This window comes from Struthio camelus, chromosome 26 (assembly GCF_040807025.1).
Source record: "Struthio camelus isolate bStrCam1 chromosome 26, bStrCam1.hap1, whole genome shotgun sequence".
In the NCBI taxonomy this organism is placed as follows: domain Eukaryota; kingdom Metazoa; phylum Chordata; class Aves; order Struthioniformes; family Struthionidae; genus Struthio; species Struthio camelus.
The window spans coordinates 4244639-4263869 of NC_090967.1; the positions used below are offsets into that span (position 1 = coordinate 4244639).

The following is a 19231-nucleotide window of genomic DNA, read 5'->3' on the forward strand; positions in this document are numbered from 1 at the left end:
TTGCTGGAATTTTTTCTAATGAAGGTTTAGACAACCATAAACTCTCAAGCGACTACACAGTTAGCTTTCACGGCTCATTCTCTAGGTGCCTAAAACCCACCTAACCTGTATGCTGCCTTTATGAATCTCACATTTAATCCACAATTTACTCTAATTTTAAAGAAGAAATATTACTTATAACATCACCATATTGCACGACTTAGAAAAGCTTCTTTTTTTTTTTTCCCCTCCACAAACAGATATAATTTCCACCTAGGTCTTCCTTTTGCAGCTTGCATGAAGAAGCCTGCATCTCCTGCTCCTTGTTAGTTTTGAGACCCCTTCTGTCACAGGAGTTGTGGAAGAAGAGTAAATTTTCACTTGGGTAACAGTTTAGCTCACATCTGCATAACGTTAATATCCTTCACTTTAAAATGTTTGAAGTTCCTGAATGAAACAATATACAAGATCATGTAAAATATGGCATAGACTATCCTCAAGTCTTTGCCACCATTGCTAATCATGATGCACCTCAGAAATTAAGATTTCTAACTCAAAACCATTAGAAGCTTCTCCAAATAATTCACCTCAACACTAGCGATGAGATTCAGCTCACCTAATTTTAGCAATCTAAAAACTAGGTATCTAGCCTAAACTAGTTTTAAGTGCCCTCTACAGTCAATGAAAAGAGAAAGATGATTTCACTTGTCTTAGGACAGGATGAATCACTCTTTGATGACGCCTCTCTCTCTCCACTGATACGAGAGCGAAATATCTAGCTTTACACTACGGACTATCTTTTAGACAGCCACCGTTAAGTGAATCAGGCCCTAAGGGTAGAAAATGAAGTGATAATGCAAGTGCAAAGCGGAGAAAGTGATAGAACATTCCTTCTTTTTTTAAGCACACAAGAGTTTAGTACTTTGATCATTCAGCTTGTCACCTTAGGTTAACTTCTGGGGATGTCTGAGGCTTTTTGTTTATTTGACCTTTTGTTTAACAATCGAGTATGATCAAAAGCAGTCAATTTCCTCGAGTAACATAAGAATGGAGATTACCAAGGGAATGCTGGCTGAAGAGCCAAGTTTTGAGAAGAGATTTAAAGCAGGAGAGCCAGCCAATACACTCCAGTTAAAAATTCAATTTAGACTGGTTGGGGTTTTTTTAGTTCCTCAGATAATAGCCACAATGTAAAACTATCAGCCTCTAGAAGAACTTAATAATGCCCAAATGTGAGCTGTAAGAATAAGATTTTGAATCCAGAATGGCAAGGAAAAAAAGATTACTGGTAGGGTTTGGACAATATTACCACTAAGAAGTGCTGGGAACACAGTTTTGAGAAAAGCTAACTGCGAGAGCGTTTGAGCTCAAGCCTGACTGGGCTCGAATCAAAACGTAAAGACATTGTCCTTTACTGCTCCTGCAAGCATTATTGTATCAAAATACACTCGATTCTGTGCTCAGTTTCCCCCCGACACACAAACAACCCAGTCTCCCAAATCTAGCTGACTCCTCACATTAGCAAAAAGGATAATCACTATTCTTACATCATACTACTCTGTTTTAAGCTTTTTTTTTCCATTCTGAAAACCTCCAAAGTTTCTATGCCCTTATTTCTTGTGTTTTGTTACTAATGTCATCCCGCTGTCAAATCAATCAGTGTTAATGATTAAGAATTCTTATCACCATGAGCTCCGTTCTACTTTCCACATATAGCTTCTTTGAAAAGATTACACCCACAAAAAAATCTATTTGAAGGAACATTGAGCATTTAAAGGCTATCAACCCGTTCTGTTTGTGCATTACGGTACAGTCATTAATTACCTGACAAATGGAAAAAATTCTTTTACATAGGGCAGCTAGCTCATCAGGTATAAATGCAAGGTTAATTTTGCAACATTAGAATTCTTTTAACATAGCTCTTTGTGTACGTTTATTTTCAGGAGATTTTTTCAAAGTAAACTAAAAATAAATGAACTATATGGGTCATATAGGGGGCAGAAACTATTATGGGCAGAAACTGAACCACAGGAAGTTCCATCTAAACCTGAGAAAAAACTTCTTGACTGTGAGGGTGACAGAGCATTGGAACAGGTTGCCCAGAGAGGTAGTGGAGTCTCCTTCCCTGGAGATATTCAAAACCCGTCTGGATGTGATCCTGGGAAATATGCTCTAGAGGACCCTGCTTGAGCAGGGAGGTTGGACTAGATGATCTCTCCAGAGGTCCCTTCCAACCTAAACCATTCTGTGATATCTACAACCAAAACAATGTATTTTTCCTAAACTCGTTAGATCAACCAGCTGAATTATTTTCATGAAAACTTTTCAGAAAACAATAGCCTGAGGCAGTCCCTCAGCATGAGAAAAGCGCGTGCGACCGAGTTTTAATCAATTTTTTTAAAAAAAAGACTCTAGTAACGGAAATGATCAGTCTGTTTTAAGTACTTCCGTCATTACTGATTTTGACTAAAATCTTAATGTCAGCATCCTATTTCTGTATGTTTGTCTTTTAACAACAGAAATAGTCTTACAAAATGTTCTTCACATCAGTAAATCTACCAAGAGAAATAAATTTCAATATAAAAAAGCCTCTGCAGCAATTTATTCTGTGGAGATAATCTCCTGCACAGGACCCCTCTCCCTTAATTTTATTTCGAGTTACATATATAGTTCAAATTTCTGAGGTCTTCCCATCAGCCTGTGGTCAACAGGGAGAGAGGGGCACCTCCAGAGGAGGACTCAGCCCACCTCTCCTGCCCTCAGCTGAGGACAGCATCAGTCGCTGCACTTTGAGATGCTAAAGGGAGGCAGAATGAATCCCACCCACGGGTTAACCCAGGTAGGCATAAGAAAACTTCCTATCACTACAATTTCTATCCCTTTGGGGACAGAGTGGGTCTGCAAGCTGCTCCAGGTGGCATCTCGCAGCTGTGGCAGATGCAGCCTGGCCCCAAGCACTTCCATGACCCAGAAATGAGAGCAACAAGACAAGACCTAACAGTGACCACACATTGATTCCAGACAGCGGGACATAGCTGTTCTGCTGTCTGTTTTGCATCCCATATTCACATGTCAGAGTGGCCATGAAGGCATACAGTTCAGCTCCTAGCTGAAAAACAGACCTAACCACTCCCTTCCCTCCCGCTAGCTGAGGCAGATGAAGGGAGCATGAAAAGGCAGCCCAGGCTCTGTTCTTAGCATGGCACTAAACATGTGTACTATTGCTATAAATGAGGAGTAGCAGCATAGATTTTAATAGTATTAAAAAGGAGAAAACCACAAAGGAAGGAAGAAAAAGAGAGAAATGCTTTTACTAACTTGTCTTCTATTTACAGCACTTTCTTTCTACAATACATTCAAAATGTTAGCCTTGTACTAGAGCACAGACCTGCTGAGCGTATTCAGTTGTCATTTTACCTCAGGATTATATCCAGATAAGCAACCATAACACACTGAAGAGCTCCAGTTTTTCTTATTTTTTATCTGAAGAAAGAGTGAATACTAAGTAAAAATGAGGATCAGAACTGAAGTTTTTGTTTCAAAAACAAAACTCAGAATAACCCAAACTGAAGCCAAAATAACTTGGAGGACAAGTTAGCCATTGTAAACTCTATGGCAAGTGGTTTTCAAGGCTCAGACTGAAGGCCTTCGGTCCCGAATGCACTAGCGCAGTATGTCTGAGTGACATCGAGGGGATTAAAGCGCACCATGATGTTCTGGCAGGGACTGCAGCAGAGCATCTCACACGCACCAGTCATGGGGGATGCAGGAAGCCACAGGCTGGAACAGGGAGGAAGGGGTCAGAACGAAGGTGTGAAGAACACTGAGAACGCAAAAGAGAGCAGAAAAATCTTTGGCAACGTGTAGAGTGGGTAGAAATTTGTAAAAGAAACAGTTTACACAGAAATACCCTACAAATAGGTGGCACGGTATGGAAAAATAATACACAAAAGGTAAAGAGAAAAATGGAAACCCTGTGGTCGTCTTCCTTTCTCCTCTCCCCAACCCAAGTTGAATTCTGTGCTGTCTCAAGGCTCCTATCAGCTATACTAACCCAAAAGGCTTATCCATTTCCCCTTGGGAAATTCCTTTGGGATAGAAAGGCACATGACCAAAGAGAGGGTCTTTCCATAGGAACCGCCATCGCGGGTATGGGCGGTTCACTGGTGGGAGTGCACTGGAGTGGGAGGACTGTGGCCTGGGAATTTCACAGACACCAGGAGAGCAAGGGACACAGCATAGGGAAGCCTCAAAACCTGCCTGCTGAGAGCTGGATTAGCCCTGCCAGCCCCAGAATTAAGAAGCACGAGCAAGAATGAATTTTTAACATCAGCAAAAGGAAAATCTCCCTGTGTTGTCTGTCCATTACCTGCTCAGACTCATTGTGAACTAAATGTCTGCCAAATATATCTGAAAAACAATCCGAATATTTTGGAGCACTGGATGAATCATCACACATTACCAGTGTGCCTTACAGTTCAGCTTCTTCAATCTGAGTTTGCTTTAAAAAGCTTGAACGCGCGATTTCCTGCCTTATTAATTCTCCACCTTTCCTCACTTTCCAAAGCTTCTTCAAGTTCTGCCTACTTCCTTTTCTCTTCCTATCCATCAGTACCAGTTACATTGGCCAAAACACTCAGCTGAGCATGGAATAAGATTAGGCATTATCTTCCCTAGTATATAAATGACAAGGTTAAAAATGGGGATTCTATTTCTTTTTAAAAAGCACTTCTACTTGGTTGCCACAGCTATACAATTTATAGTAACACACAGGCCATGACTAAGTAACTTAACAACGTCATAAATCTATAAACATAGGCCAGTTGTCAAATGACACTAGAAACGTCTGGCATCTTTTTACAAATTTCCTCCTGGAGTTACTGCAATTGCTACCTGGCACTACACAAACCCAAAATAGAAGCATTCCCTGCATATCTCATTCCTCTTTGTAACTATGTCCATTAATCCCATGGAAGAATTTCCTCATGTAGATCATTAAAATACAAAGAGAAAACTTTCTAGAGCATCATGATTAAGAGCTCCACAGCGCTCCAGTCCGAAGTACAGTTTGGAAAGTGCACCCTGGGGAGTGAAACAGCAGCAGAATCTGGGACTTTAGGAATGGAGAATTCAGAATAATTTCTGCAGCTTTGATCGAACTTCTTCAGTAACACGCTGGCTGCTTTTTGGTTCCAGTTCTCCTTTCCTTCACAGAACCCTCCCTTCAGATTAACTCTTAAGCTGTTCCTCTTACACTTGCCCTCTTGCCCTTTCATTCAATGCCTCATCACTTTTCCTTCCCTTTATTGTATTTCTTCTGGATTAAGCACCTAGCCCCCAAGCACTGACATAATGAAACATTTGCAGCAGTATTATTCTTGCGTGCTTTACACAGCTGCTTCTCCCTGAACCCACATTGTCTACTCAGTCTAAATTTTTCAAAACGTGACCTGTCCGCTACTCCGTTTCTGCCTCCTCCAAGAAGCCACAGACCTTCTACCAATGGCAGCAGTGGCAGAAAATATCACCATTGACGGTGGCAGTTCTTGACTGCAAGCCAGACTGCATACCACTGCAACAAGATGCCAGCTAGTTGAGTATTACTGTATTTAAGCTTGTTATCCCGCTAGCCTAACTTTTGGTACTATTAGCTGTTCTAGTTATCAGCAATTAATAGTGAAGTAATGACTCAGGACTAATTGCAAAGTTTCATTTCTTATGTTCTCTCATCTTGTCTTTGTGAAAAATAAAAGCTTATCTTCTTCCCAAAAAGGGGTATGAAAACTTTTTGCATTGCTGAGACATTAGTGGCTTCCAAAGCCTCGGAGAAGGACATTCTTAGCAACCAAAATAATTCAAAATTCCTGAAAGAATAAATGAATTTGTGATTTAAAAATTCACAAGTGAAAGCTATTACAATTCCTTTGCCTGGGTTTTCACCTAGTTGGTACACTGTCACGTCTAACCCACCCCCTGCCAAGTCCCCCTAATTAAAGCATTAGGCAACCTTGGCATAACCTTGTTCATACTATAAGCAATGTCTTATGATTAGTGAAGGATTTAAATTCTGAATTAAAGCTTTAGAATAAATGAGTCATATCCTGCAACAGAAAGGTCAGCAAATATACAGAAACTAAACTATCCTGAGGAAATGATATCATGACTCTTCCATGAATATTAAATTGGCCTTTGCCAAATTTATCTTAGCTTTTAACAAAGATTAATAGTGAACTTTCAGTAAACATTAGTATTCTAAAAATAATGTAAAGAGAGGGAACATTTTCTATCTTTGATTGAGGCACGCTGTTGAATGGTATTTGTATTAGTAAAGTGTCAAGTAGATAACGTATCTGCAGGATAAACAAGCACAAAAAAAGGAAGTTTCAGATGACCAACACATAACTCACTGAGAAATGTGGCTAACATAACTTGCTAAAAAAAGCATTTATGAACACTTGGCATTTGCATAGACATATTTTTACAGGTTGGGTTAAAGTTTGTTGTAGCTGGTAAGTGTAACTGTCACTGTTCATTTCAGACAGGTTTTTGTAGGGGTCTTTTGGGCTCTTACGGAAGCAGACAGCTGAAATGCCAGAGGTCTCCAAATAAAGGCAGGCACATGCCACCAGCTAAACCAAAAGCAAATCTGAGGCCACTCAGGAATCAGAGAATTTGAACCATCTGTGTGAAAGTGATTTCACTGGGTGTTTTGTGTTTGAGTACAAAGATGGGTGATAGAAAAAAACATGACCAACAGCTTAAAAGCAAACTCAGGGAAAGCCAGACACATCCACAGAAGGACTGAGGGACCATGAAGAAAAAGTCCAAAAAGTGAGCTTTTAGACTGAGTGCTGAATGAAGGCAACTTGGCATTGTGTGCAAAAAAAAAAAAAAAAAAAAACCCTGGCTTCTGTCCTTTACTTCTCCTGTTTTCAGAAAAAACAGGGCTTTGACATTCTTTATAGAGACAGCGGACCCTCACTGTTCTGGAATTCCCCGATCCCAGACAACTTGATCAGCCAAATATTAAAAACTGCTGCTGCTACTGCAACAATTTTTGTTTGCTCCCTACACTAGAAACACACTATTTCTTTTGATGTGTCTTATGCCACATACTCATTTTTCACTGCAAAAACCCAAACTCTATTTCTGAAGTATATTCATATTAGCAAAAACAACAGGGCAGAATACAATTTTCACTCACCCAGAAGATGGTATGTTCCAAAAATATTTGGATTAGCACGATTCCAGTCTGAAGACTGGATCAGAGGTAGCTGACACCAGTGTCCCCTGCTACCCTTTCCACAACTTCTGAGGCTCCCAGTTTTGGCCTAGCAAGTAAGGTCAAAAGTGGTAAGACAAACACATGAATTGCTCTCTTAACCAAGACATCCTTCTGGATCATGGACTGAAGAGAAACATAACAAAGGGTATGAAAAACTTTAGCATAGAACTAATCTAGGTCAAATTTGCAGATGGTGTAAATTGTCATTGCTCTCCTTCAGTGCACAAGGACAATTTAAACCACCTGAGAAGCTGACTTAGTGACTCTCCACTGCAAGTACCGTGCTGTGCTTGAAGTGACAGGCAGCTGCTGAAAAACTAACTCCCTCGACTATCACAGCTCATTCATGTTCAAGAATTCCAGCTCAAAACTCCTCCGGAGCAATCATTTTTTTTAAGCAACATACTGGTCCGTGGGTAATGACAATGAAAGTCTAATTTGAGAGTGAAGTCTCCAAGAATAACCAAATAGCGTGATGATGTTAACAATGAAGGCTAAGGGAACACTGATTGATGTCTCTTTGTTACACGTAGAGAAATAACACAGCATAACAGACTGGAAAAGATCATATTCTATAACCCCATTTGTAAGTTTACCATGCTCTATCTGAATACCAATTTCACTTCTTGCCTCCACCACCTCCACTGAAAACCTTCAGAATCTTACACCTCTGACAGTTATTAATCTTCTTCTCATTTGTAGCATCTGTTTATTCATGATCAGCTCATTTTATCATAGCACTGGGCTTTGACCTTAGTGCTAGTGAGCATAAAATAGCCTTTAAGGCAAGCAAGGTTTGTAGGGAGAGGTAACATCTTTTATTAGAACAACAGATGTAGCTGGAAAGAAACAAACCATTCTTCAGGTCTGAAATAGAAGAAACATACCAGTTAAATACAGCTTGGAAGCAATTGTTCTGCATAAAACAATTACCCGATTTGAGCACAAAGGTAGGATTGGTATCTGCAAAACACTGGGGATATTAGCAAGGTGTGAGATGATTAAGTCATAGGATATCCATGTGACAAAAGAGATGCCATAAATTGCTAGAATTGCAGTATTCTATATATTCCTATAGACATTGCATTACTTATGGAGCCTCTTGGCTAAGTGGCTCTGAATACACTGTATACTGTGAGGCACATACACCACCATTTCACCACAGGAACAATACTGAGGCCTGACAAGAGTCACACAGCTGGAACAGCACCCCATGAATCCCTTGGAAGTGACTTTTAGCAACACTCCTTCAGAAACTCTTTCCTCAGATTCTGGAGGGTTAAATTCTGGATATATGGATTTTACATTGTGGGCAGCTGAAAAGCTCAGAGGACAATATTTTGTAGCCAGTGAGCAAATGATGAAGGTGCTATAAAAAAAGCTATAGAGTTTCCACCTACTCTTAAGGGTATGGTGAAGACATTAGCCTCATGACAGGTGTTTCTCACAAATACTCTCGGTGTACAATCCATGTGTATATCAGTACTAGAAGGACAATGCAAGATTTAGCTCTGTAGATACTAAAGCTGCAAAGAAAATTTTAAAAGAGGCATAACATACTGGTATATTTACGCATCTAAGTATTAAAAAAGGCTACTAAGTTTTTAATTGATTTTACAAACCTTTGTATGTTTTTTAATACTTCCATACATTGATTTTATAAAAAAGAAGAACAAAAGGACACAGCGGTTTTGGTGATTCAAGCACTATTAGACAAGATATTATTTTAAAATGCACGCTCTATACTTCAAATCACTGTGTTGCTCTGAAAGCATGCAGAACCACTGCTGACTTTACTCTGCCTTTACTTAACTTCTACATCAGGACAGCCCTGCTTTTATAAACATCTGAAACAATGAAAACGAAAGCACAGGTTCTACAACGCATACTCATGGTGAGAGGTATTTATTCAAGCAAGCAGTCAAACTGGAATTAACTTACCTTAACAAGTGCTATGTTAAATGAGCAAACATTGGAGAAGAAGGCCCTTAGGAAGCTGGTATAGCATATCATTTTATGACTTTGTGTCAACATATGAGGAGTAAGCCCAATCAGGTTCAGCATATACCTCCTTAAATTTCAAGAGAGGATGGTCCAACTGAATTTACTCATCTTCCTCTACATATTCCTTTCTCTAACAGTTTCGCTAAAAGCAGTAAAAAAATCTCGAGTCCTCACTCTTTCCCTATTAGAAGTTTAGAGAAAGAACAAAAAAAAATCATTTTCATTATATTCCTGGATGCATTTAAAATAATTAAGTTGGAATTAGGAGAATGAAAAGCAAGGCAAAGAGAAAGCTTGCATGACTTCAAGGGAAAAAAAAAAAAAACAAGATACTTAAATTATATCCTCACATACCTCCATACTCTTCCCCAGAACTCCCAATGGAAATGTAAAAAGGGGTGACATTTTCACCTACCCCATTACTAATTTAGGCAAAGGGCAAGCGTGCCAAAAGCTATTTATAACGAAGGCAGCCAGGGCAGCAGAGTGGGGGGCTGCGAGGGGTGCAGAAACAGGTGCAGTGGCAGTGCGCATGACCCCATGCGCCGAGGGGAGGGTTGGCTCACCCAGCCGCTAAAATATGACATCTGGGGCTCATGATAGTCATAGGGCTTTTCCATCACCAGGCGGGGCGGGGAAAGGCAGGGAGGGAGGGAAGGTCATTGCAGCGGGCCTCTATAAATTAAAGGCAAACCCGCCTTTTTCTTCAATGAAATAGTAAAGCCAGGCAGAGCTTAGTGAGGGGAATAGGCAGGAAAGAAGAAAGGGGAAGGAAAAAAAGGATCAGGCATAATCTTGCTCTGCTTTAACTTTCAGCACTTCTGATCTAATCTTTCTTTTCTTGCCACGTTCCTGCTAAGGAAGCAAATCTACAAAGATGAAATACATCATAGGTATCGGAGGGTAAGTTGCTATCAATATTGCATATATATTACTTTCTTTCTTGTTTAATTGTTGTTAAGATGATCTGAGGCTTAGAGATTATGTAGGTCTCTATAATATAATATTACAGGACAGAAAAGATATAGCTTGAAACTTACTATCTAATTACAAGAGATGCTTTTATGTAGTACAGGGAGTGCTGCGGGGTGGCATATACTGAATTTTTATATATTTACAGGAAGTATGATAAAGTACAAAAAGCTCTTAAATAACTTGCAGGCAAAATTAAGGGAATGGTGCGCCTCAGTGAGGTACAACATGAAGTTAGACTTTTAAAACCTCACTGAAAAACACAGAGGGGAAAAAAAATCCTGCTTCAAATAGGGGCAAGAGGGGGAATGGTACCAAAAGATTTTCTTTTACCTAAGATTTGGAAGTGGCCTGCACGTGTGTGTAGGACACGGTGACCGATACAGATTGGCATAGCCTCCCTGACTGCAGAGGAGCTTGCACCACTGACACCAGGCAAGGCTATGATTTATAACGCTAGTTCACAAAAGTGTGAGATTTCTACAGGCTTTGAATAACAGATGAAAACGCAGATGACAACTCCCTCATTTGGGGAGGAGGATTATTCAGACCTCTTCTATTAAAACACGTTTTGCAGGTACAAGAAAGTCTGAATCATCCTCTGAGAGGAGGAAAAAAAAAGCTAGCCTCATTTATAATTAATTTAAGGGAGGTTTTTTTTGTTCTTAAAGCACTTCTTGCATGCCTTATTTTCAGGGGGAGAATCTTTTTTAAGTTGAGGAATCCATGAATGGAAGCCCCCTAAATCACAAAGGTTTTAGGGCAATAATAGTCAGAAAGAACATATATGCAATCTGTTCTTCAAGTTGCCGGGTCTTTGCAAGGGAAAAGCCCTTGGCAGATATATTAGTGGGGAACTCCCCCCCCCCCTTCGCGTTTTTCACATGCCCGGGTTTTGCTAACGGAGGATGTTTTAGAGACCCCGCAAAGCGGATGGGCAGGGGTGAGGAAGGCCGCTGAAGCCCCGAGTGAGGCTGACGGGGCACACAGAGGACAACTGCTGGACTCACGGAGCAGGAGGAGCCCGGCGCGCTCCTCCATCTTGAGGCCACAGCGCGCGGGACTGCCCGCAGCTTTCACACAGACTCGCTGCGGGCAAAGGCGGGAGAGTCCCTGCCGGGGAAACGGCCCCTCGGGAAGGCAGGGGAGGTCAGGGAGCCTCTCCAGCGCTTCCTCAGGAACTCTGAGGGGAAGGAGGTGCTGCGGGGAAGGGCCCGGCTGCCGCTCCCCGCGCCACGAGGAGCGAGCCGAGATGGCGGCGCTGGCGCCTCAGCGCGGGGCAGCCGTTAGGCGCGCGGGAAGCGGCGCGAGCCGCAGCAGAGCTGCGCGCGCCGGACACGGGCAGTTAGCGGCGATGAGGGGAAGTGGGGGGGAGCCGGTCGCAGCCAATCAGCGGCCAGGGCGCGCGCGCGCTGGCCGTCGAGGCGGGAAATTCAAACGTGCTCCCTCAGCTTGGCGCGCGCGCGCGCTGCGCCCCTTGGCGCGGCGAGGGGCCGGGGCGCCCCTGCTGGCGGGTGGGGGAGCTGCGGGGCTGGGGTGGGAAGGGCCCCCCCCCCCCGAGCAACTGGAGTCACGGTCCCAGGGGAGCTCCTTTAGGGAGTCCGAGGCACCGACCTTCTCGGGTATTTCTGTGTCCTAAAGCAGGACGTTTCCCCTCCGCGCTACCCGAGATCTCTCCCTACATCAGAAAAGAGCTCCTAAAAGCCGTACTGAGGTGGTCAGGGCGCTGCTCGCGCGCGCCGTTCTCCCAACACCTCACCGAGCGTATCGGGATAATTCACCCGTTTCCTTCTAAGGCTACAGAAGCAGATAGTGCAGGCGACAAAGCAGGAGCCGCTGAAGAGCGGCGGTGGTCTAGCAGGAGCTGTACCTCCCGCTTCCTCACCGCCCGGCTTCTCGTGATCCCACCTCCCCTTCTCTGTTTAGCGTGACCAACGGCGGCAAAACCACTCTGACCAACCGAATCGTCAAAGCGCTGCCCAACTGCTGCGTCGTCCACCAGGATGACTTTTTCAAGGTAAGCTGAACTCTTCTCCCCACTTAAAACAGTTATTGCCGCTTGTGCCTATTTAGTGACAGTCGTAGTAACTGCCGTCTCCAAGTTGTATGTATTTGTGCATGCGTTTCAAGCCAGTTTTGACAGCTTAGGAGGAACATTTTTTTACCGCTTTTGAGTGGTCTCGGATGGGTGAGGAGACATTGGCCTTGGCAAATGCCGGTGCCCATTGGTTTCTTTGGAAATGGTGGAGCACAGAGCGGTTGTGGTGGATGTTTCCCTTAGTTTTAACAGCACATCCAGCTTAAACCAAACTACTCACTTGAAGTGTACTCTGTACAAATTATTTTCCCCATGTTGGCTTTCCATCCTCCTTTTATTTAGAAAAGGATGTTGCCTCCATGTTATGCTTTATTTAAACAAAAAAAAAAAACACTGCTTCGAATTTAACGACAAACACAAACCTACAGCGCTTTAAATACAGGAAGGCAGTTGTGTTGGGCATTGCTTGAGCTTTTAATAGCTCGTTATCAGAAACCTGATGCAAAGGTTGCTAAAATCAGGATGGGATACCCGGGCCGACCCCGGTGCCTTCTGCATCGCGGCCGGGAAAGCAGCCGGGGGAAAGCGGTCGTGGCAGAACCACACCGCGAAATCCTGCAGGCTGCAGCCGTCTCCTACTAATTGCAACACGGCAATTAGTGCCCATTGCCCGTGCAAGTCCAAGAGATGAGGTCACATACGTGCAGCCTTTGTACGTTATCCCCCAACACGCGTGCCGTCCCAGTATCGGCAGCTGTACGGTCCGTCTGTCCTGCCTTCCTGGCAGCGCATCCTACCAACACATAAACGGAACGAGACGCTGAAGCTGGAAGCGCTTCTTTGCCCTAAGCCTCAGGCACAAATTTAGTCAAATATGAGCCTTTCCAGTAAAGGAGGTGGAATTCTGTTTAACCTTTCCATAAACATATGCGACTTCTCACTGGCACGTTTGACTTGCAGATGCTATTGCAAGCAAAACTATAATTAGATGACCAAAACTTAAGCTATGCTGACCTGCATTTTTGTATTAGAACCGTGAGCAGGAATTAAAATAGCAATTGTTGAGCATGTAAATGTTAATAGTTACTTAACACTGTGTTTAAATACTAAGCTTTATTCGTTGACTTACAACCAGGGGGTCTATAATAATTCAACTTGGTATTATTAGCCAAAATATTAACCTAGAATTCTTTGCCAAAATTGGCTTACTTGAGCCAAGAGAACTTTCCAAAGCTCTTGGGGTTGGTGAAAGATGGGAAGTTTAAATTAATACCATTACGGTCTGTAACTGTTTTTTTTTTTTTTTTTTTTTAAGTGAACACTTGCTTTGTTGTGTATTGCAGTAGTGTCCAGGTTGTGATCGGATCTTAGGTAGCTGATCACGCTGAGTTTGCAGCAATGTTTTATTGCTCACTATATTTCAGCCACAAGATCAAATAGAAGTCGGGGAAGACGGCTTTAAACAATGGGATGGTAAGAGCAGTGTTCGCTATAGGATGCAGTAATGTATATTTTTCTAAGTATTTCTTTTTAATTATTAAAGATTTAATAGTAAATTTACGTAAATTTCAATTTTACAAGTTCTTTCTACATTATACTTTCAAACCTCTGTGGTTCATGGCATTTGATTGTATACCTTTTTCCCACCCCATCCCCCCTTTCTTCTAACTAGTGTTGGATTCCTTGGATATGGAGGCAATGGTGAGCACTGTGCGTGCCTGGATTGAGAACCCAGTGAAGTTTGCCCGTTCCCACGGGGTGAATGTTACGCCTGGCTCTAAAGAGCCAGCCTCCAAAGATATCCATATATTGGTCATTGAAGGCTTCCTGCTTTATAATTACAAGTAAGGTTTGGGGAATTATTGATGGCTTGCCAGTGAGGAACACTAGATCGCTAGCGCCAGGGCTAAAACCTCCTGTCTACTAATAATACCCTTCCTGTGTTGTTCTGAGGTATCACGCATACAAACTTTTCTCATTTTACTGCCAGTAAAAGTGAGGTGCAGAAGGCGCCTTTGCCAAAGTAACGTAGGAAGCTCTCGTTTAGAGCACGCCGCCTTTGAACGCTGGGACACGGAGAGCTTCGGGCCAGCGCTTGTACCTACTGAGGCAGCAATGAAAGGCCAGGCTTCCCTCCTGCCCTCCCACCGCCAGGCCTAAACGTGGAACTGAAAAGGTCCTTGATAAGAACAAGAAGATAATCAGTTCTCCGTTCACTTCGTGGAATCTGTCAGGATGGTTAAGAGCAGTTTGCTCATGCGATACATGCACTTGTTCAGCATGGGCTAAATTGAGCTTTGCTCCAATGTACAATTAATTGCCAAGACTTACTTTCTTTCCCATCCTTATATGAGGAGGGGGGGGAAAAAAAAAACACTTGGCACGAAGATGGCAAAGACTAGACTGGCAGTGAAGAGAGTGAATGTTTCCAACATTTAAATATATACACTTCAGAAAAACGCATGCTATGAACATAACCACAGCTTGGAGCCAAGAATCTTTTGCGAGTTTGGTTTACAAAAGTATTTCCTGAGAAAAAGCTGTGCATGACACTTGGCAAAATGGAGCTGCTTGTAAGCTGTACCGTAAGACAAGCAGCACCATTCTGGCTTTCCAAACTCAATGGAAAATGGCAGTCTCCTCAGATTATGTATACTGAGAATGGCCAAATAAAGATTGCATTGGTTTTCTTGGCCTTTCCCTAGGGAAATATCCCTCCTGAAGGTTACAAATCTCTCTGAAGTGCTCCTTGTTAGAAGGAGCCCGCCTGTAGTCCAGAGGGAATATTGTAGTCATAGACCTGGGGCGTGCTCAGCTAATACTATATTAAGAGTTTATGCAACCACCGGCAGGCCTTTAGAAATCTGCTAGTCCCACAGTGTTCAAACTAGCTGTTTAAATTGGATTCGCATCAATGACTTTTGCAGGTTTAGCTCCTTCGACCCAACAGGAGTACAATTCCCTAAGGCAGCGTAGAACTAACTGCCTGTCTTTCCTGAAAAGAACATGAGGTGATGAGTTGCCTTGTGCCAAATCTGTGGGTCCGCATGCATTTTGACAGCTTGTTTCCACGTAACAGGCCAGACTTTTCATGAATTAGTTCATAGGAGACCGATAAATCAAAGCTGTGGTCTGCCGCAAGTGAATTTTGAAATAATACACTATAGAAAAACTGTCATAGTTCATACCGCAGGACTTCCTAGCCTGCGTCTGATTCCCCACGGTAACTAGTAGCGTGATATTTGGGTGGGAAAAGTAGCTGGCATACCATTCTGACCTATGAAAACCAGCATTTTTCATTTTTATAGCTACTAATAAACCTACTGGCCGTTACCTATCCCTTTATGAAAACACTTCTGCTGTCTACGGTAGACAAGAATACAGGAAAAGCAGAACGATGCTGTGGTTTTTCAGGGGTGACTTGTCACTTTTCTCTGTCAGAAAAAAATAAATAGACACGTTCTTTCTTTCCACCCTACCCCAGACCACTGATAGACCTATTTGATGTACGCTACTACTTGGCAGTTCCATATGATGAATGCAAAAGGAGGAGAAGGTAAGCAGATTGCTTGGCCTAAGTCTAGTCCCTTCTTCCCCTCGAGACTGTCTACTAAAGGCAAGAGAGGCAAGCATTCAGGCTACCGGCATGCTATTCATGGAATAGACTGATGTCTCTTACAAATTGGAATTACACCTGAAAACTTTAAGTCAGTTAGAGGATGAGATTTTCATATGGCGCTTACTGAATCTTCAGATCTAGCTGTCTCTTCTGGTTTCATCAGCCCATCCATTAACAGGTGCAAAAGGATCGGGAGCCACTGCATGCTTCACTCATGAGCAAACCTTTAGCAACTGTTTGCCTTCATGCATACCACAGGCTACCTGTAGTTTCCATATTTATTTTGGATGTTCAAATAAACTAGTTGTAAAATGTAAGACAGTTATTGATGAGCAACTGGGCTGCGACAATCGGATTTTACACAGTCTGACAACTGCTCAGTTGCATTTAGCCTCAGGCTCTAGCACTGTGCCAGAGATGGTGTAGCCCTGGTAGTCTTAATGTGCTTTTCCGCTTCAATATTTGCAGTACACGGAACTATACTGTTCCTGACCCACCGGGTCTCTTTGATGGACATGTCTGGCCCATGTATTTAAAACACAGGAAAGAAATGGAGGACAGTGGCGTTGACGTTGGTAAGTCTCTCCAAATACAAAGCCTTTGGCATTGTACTTCGGATTTTAAGGAAATTGGTAATTGAATTCAAGGAAATTGTAACCTGTAATGATAAAGGGCGCTATTTTTACCAGTGAGTTGCCATCCTGGTTTACCTTCTCTTCAGATAAATACACGCAGTTTTGTAGCTAATAACATCTGCCCTTTGTTTTAGATTATAACCATTTATAGCAAAACCATTCTTTATCATAGGATAAGAGATTTACTGAGACAGGGGTTGGGGGAGGTGTCTGTCTTCTGGTTGGCAAACAAGTTGCTGTTCGGGTCAATCCACTATGAAATATTTTAAAACTAATCTACATAAAGTTTGTTCTGATCAGAAACCTACAGACTGATTCAATCTTTTTTTTCTCTTTCAGTTTATTTAGATGGACTAAAGTCTAGAGATGAACTTTACAATCAAGTCTTGGAAGACATTCAAAACAAGCTTTTAAATTGCTTATAGGTAAATACGAATCTGCTTCGGAGGGGCTGCAATGTGAGGGACTGACTGCTGAAACAACCCATTCATATGCTCGGATAGTCATATTTTTTCCTTCTTGCTTTTCAGGGTCTCTGAAGACCTGAAAGACCCATGTACAGAATGATGTAAATAGTATTTAGACAGAAGTCAGAATTAGGGTTTATCTGTGTAAACTCTTCCTATACTGTCCTTTGGAAAGCATCTTTTGTATATAATTGAAAAGTGAAGTAACTTATTTACAACTCTGTGATGGACAGGATTTTTTTTTTTTTAATTTTCTTATTTTATATTCCACTGGCTTAAATGTATGTTAAAAAATGCATTTTTATAATGGAATGAGTACAACTGCCTTTGGAAAACAATTGACTCTTCTGCTTACGCACTTCTGCAGCCATTAAGCCTTGATGTAAAGGCTTGTTTGTGATGCCATCTTTTGAATTCAGTAAAAATCAATTTAAAATCCTCTTTGAGCTCCTGTTTTAATTCCCCCTCCCTCCCCTGCTGTAGAAATAGGCAGCAAACCCCCCAGAACACAACAGCAGCCCATAGTTTTTCATATGTCATTTGAAATTTCATATCCCAGACCTAAACGAACCTGTGCAGTCTTAAACCTCTTTGGTATCTAACTGTCACTTAAGTGATAACACTAGCCTGCAACCCCAGCTCCGGTGAGTCATGTATCCCGACCACATGGATGGGGGGGGATGAACAAGCCCTTCAGATATTTTTAAAGTGCTGATGTGAACCAGTTTTATGTCAGCCTCAACTGCTCAACATTTCTCACTTTATGGTCAAGACAAATTAGCACATAGAGATACTACGGCCCATCTCGCACACCAGTAAAGCGTTCCCAAGGTGAGAAGTTTGGACCGAATCCTGTATTTCTGCATTTTTTTTTTTTGTAAGCCAAACAAGAACGTAATTCGGTCCTCAATCCCCCAGCTAACTGAACTTCCAGAGTGAAAACTGCCATAATCCTGAATATAACATGCAGAAGGCAAATCGGGGGGACTCCTCAGGGGCTGGGAGTAGCAGCTTAATATTATGACAGTGCTGGATAGGAAACTTTTCTCAGGAATTGGTACTAATTTCAGATTTGAAATGAAAAGTATTTAAACACATTCTTGGAGTACATGTGAAGTGGCAGTGAATTGACCAATGCACTTTTAATTAACTTAACGTGAACATGTTATAAGAGACCTATATGATAGATTGCTGAAAGCAGTCCTTTATTTTGACAGATTCCACTATGGAATCTGTTAAAAATGGTGCATCCTGTAGAGGAGGGAAAAAACAAAAAACAAAAAAATCTGCCTGAGTTTCCTCCTTTACGAATAGCAGCCCAACTTGTATTCCTCCCGAGGCTTTCGGGCAGGCCAACGTTAGTAAACCGGTGACCTTCATGCAAGAAGCCCCGTAGAAAGCACAAAGAACACGATGGTAAGTGCTATAAAAATAAATATATATATATTCTCGTCTTGGCCCCATCTGCTGTGATGCGGTACAAGCTAATACCAGCTAAGCCCAGGGAAGCATCCGCCCGTGGCACGTGCAGGGCACCCGGGAAAACGGGAGCTCGCGACGGTGGTTCGCCCTGCAGAAACAACCGATGGCGGCAGCGGCCTCGGCAGCTGCCTAACTCTGAGCTAATTATAACCCCCCGCCTTAACTAATGAAGCTTAAATACTGCGGTTAGGTAGGTGAGCGTGCTGCGATCGCTCATCCCACTACAAAAATACCCTGGCTAAAGATAGGGAGTGCCGCTAGACTGCCGCACCGAAGCGTGCCGCAGGCTCGCGCTTGTTCAAAGCCCAAAGCCTCTCGCGCGAGACGAGCGCGGTGATCTTCCGGCCGCCGAAACAACCCGGCTGCAGCATCGGGGCCGCCAGCTCGGGGTCGGGTCCGAGCGAGAAATGCCGTCCAAGACAGTCCCGAGAGTCCGTCCCCCCCCCCCGGCCCCAGAAAACGTTTAGTCCCTGCAGCCCTCCCGATGGGGACGGGGGGAGAGAGCAAACTGCGTGTGGCCGCCGGGCTCTCGGGGCAGGACCCGTCTCCCCAGGAAACCCTCAGCCACCCGGAAAGGTTGGTATTTCCCATCTTCTCCTGAGCTTGTGCCCGGGACTCTGCAAGTCAAACGCTCTAAAACAGACCAAGTCGATGCCCCTGAGCAAGGCGGAGGGGGGGGCAACAAAACCCCCCTGGTTTATAAAAGTTCCAGGCAGGATATTTTGTGCCTCCGACAGGTTGAGATCTAAG

General features: G+C 42.9%; 1 protein-coding gene across 1 annotated transcript; it reads left to right on the forward strand.

The window, feature by feature from the left end:
• The first annotated feature begins 9892 nt into the window (after positions 1-9892).
• Positions 9893-17439, forward strand: NMRK2 (nicotinamide riboside kinase 2). Its single transcript, XM_009677498.2, has 8 exons — positions 9893-10171; positions 12167-12257; positions 13703-13751; positions 13951-14122; positions 15763-15834; positions 16366-16472; positions 16872-16957; positions 17063-17439. Exons 1-7 carry the CDS (start codon positions 10146-10148, stop codon positions 16955-16957), a joined length of 603 nt encoding a protein of 200 aa, XP_009675793.1. The 5' UTR covers positions 9893-10145; the 3' UTR covers positions 17063-17439.
• Positions 17440-19231: the final 1792 nt, after the last annotated feature.

Bases quoted from the DNA above. Each gene is read 5' to 3' on its own strand.
- NMRK2 (XM_009677498.2), top strand. From the start codon at position 10,146: ATGAAATACATCATAGGTATCGGAGG. The intron at 12,258-13,702 runs GTAAGCTGAACT...ACTATATTTCAG, and splicing joins ACCAGGATGACTTTTTCAAG to CCACAAGATCAAATAGAAGT. The intron at 16,473-16,871 runs GTAAGTCTCTCC...TTTCTCTTTCAG, and splicing joins GGACAGTGGCGTTGACGTTG to TTTATTTAGATGGACTAAAG.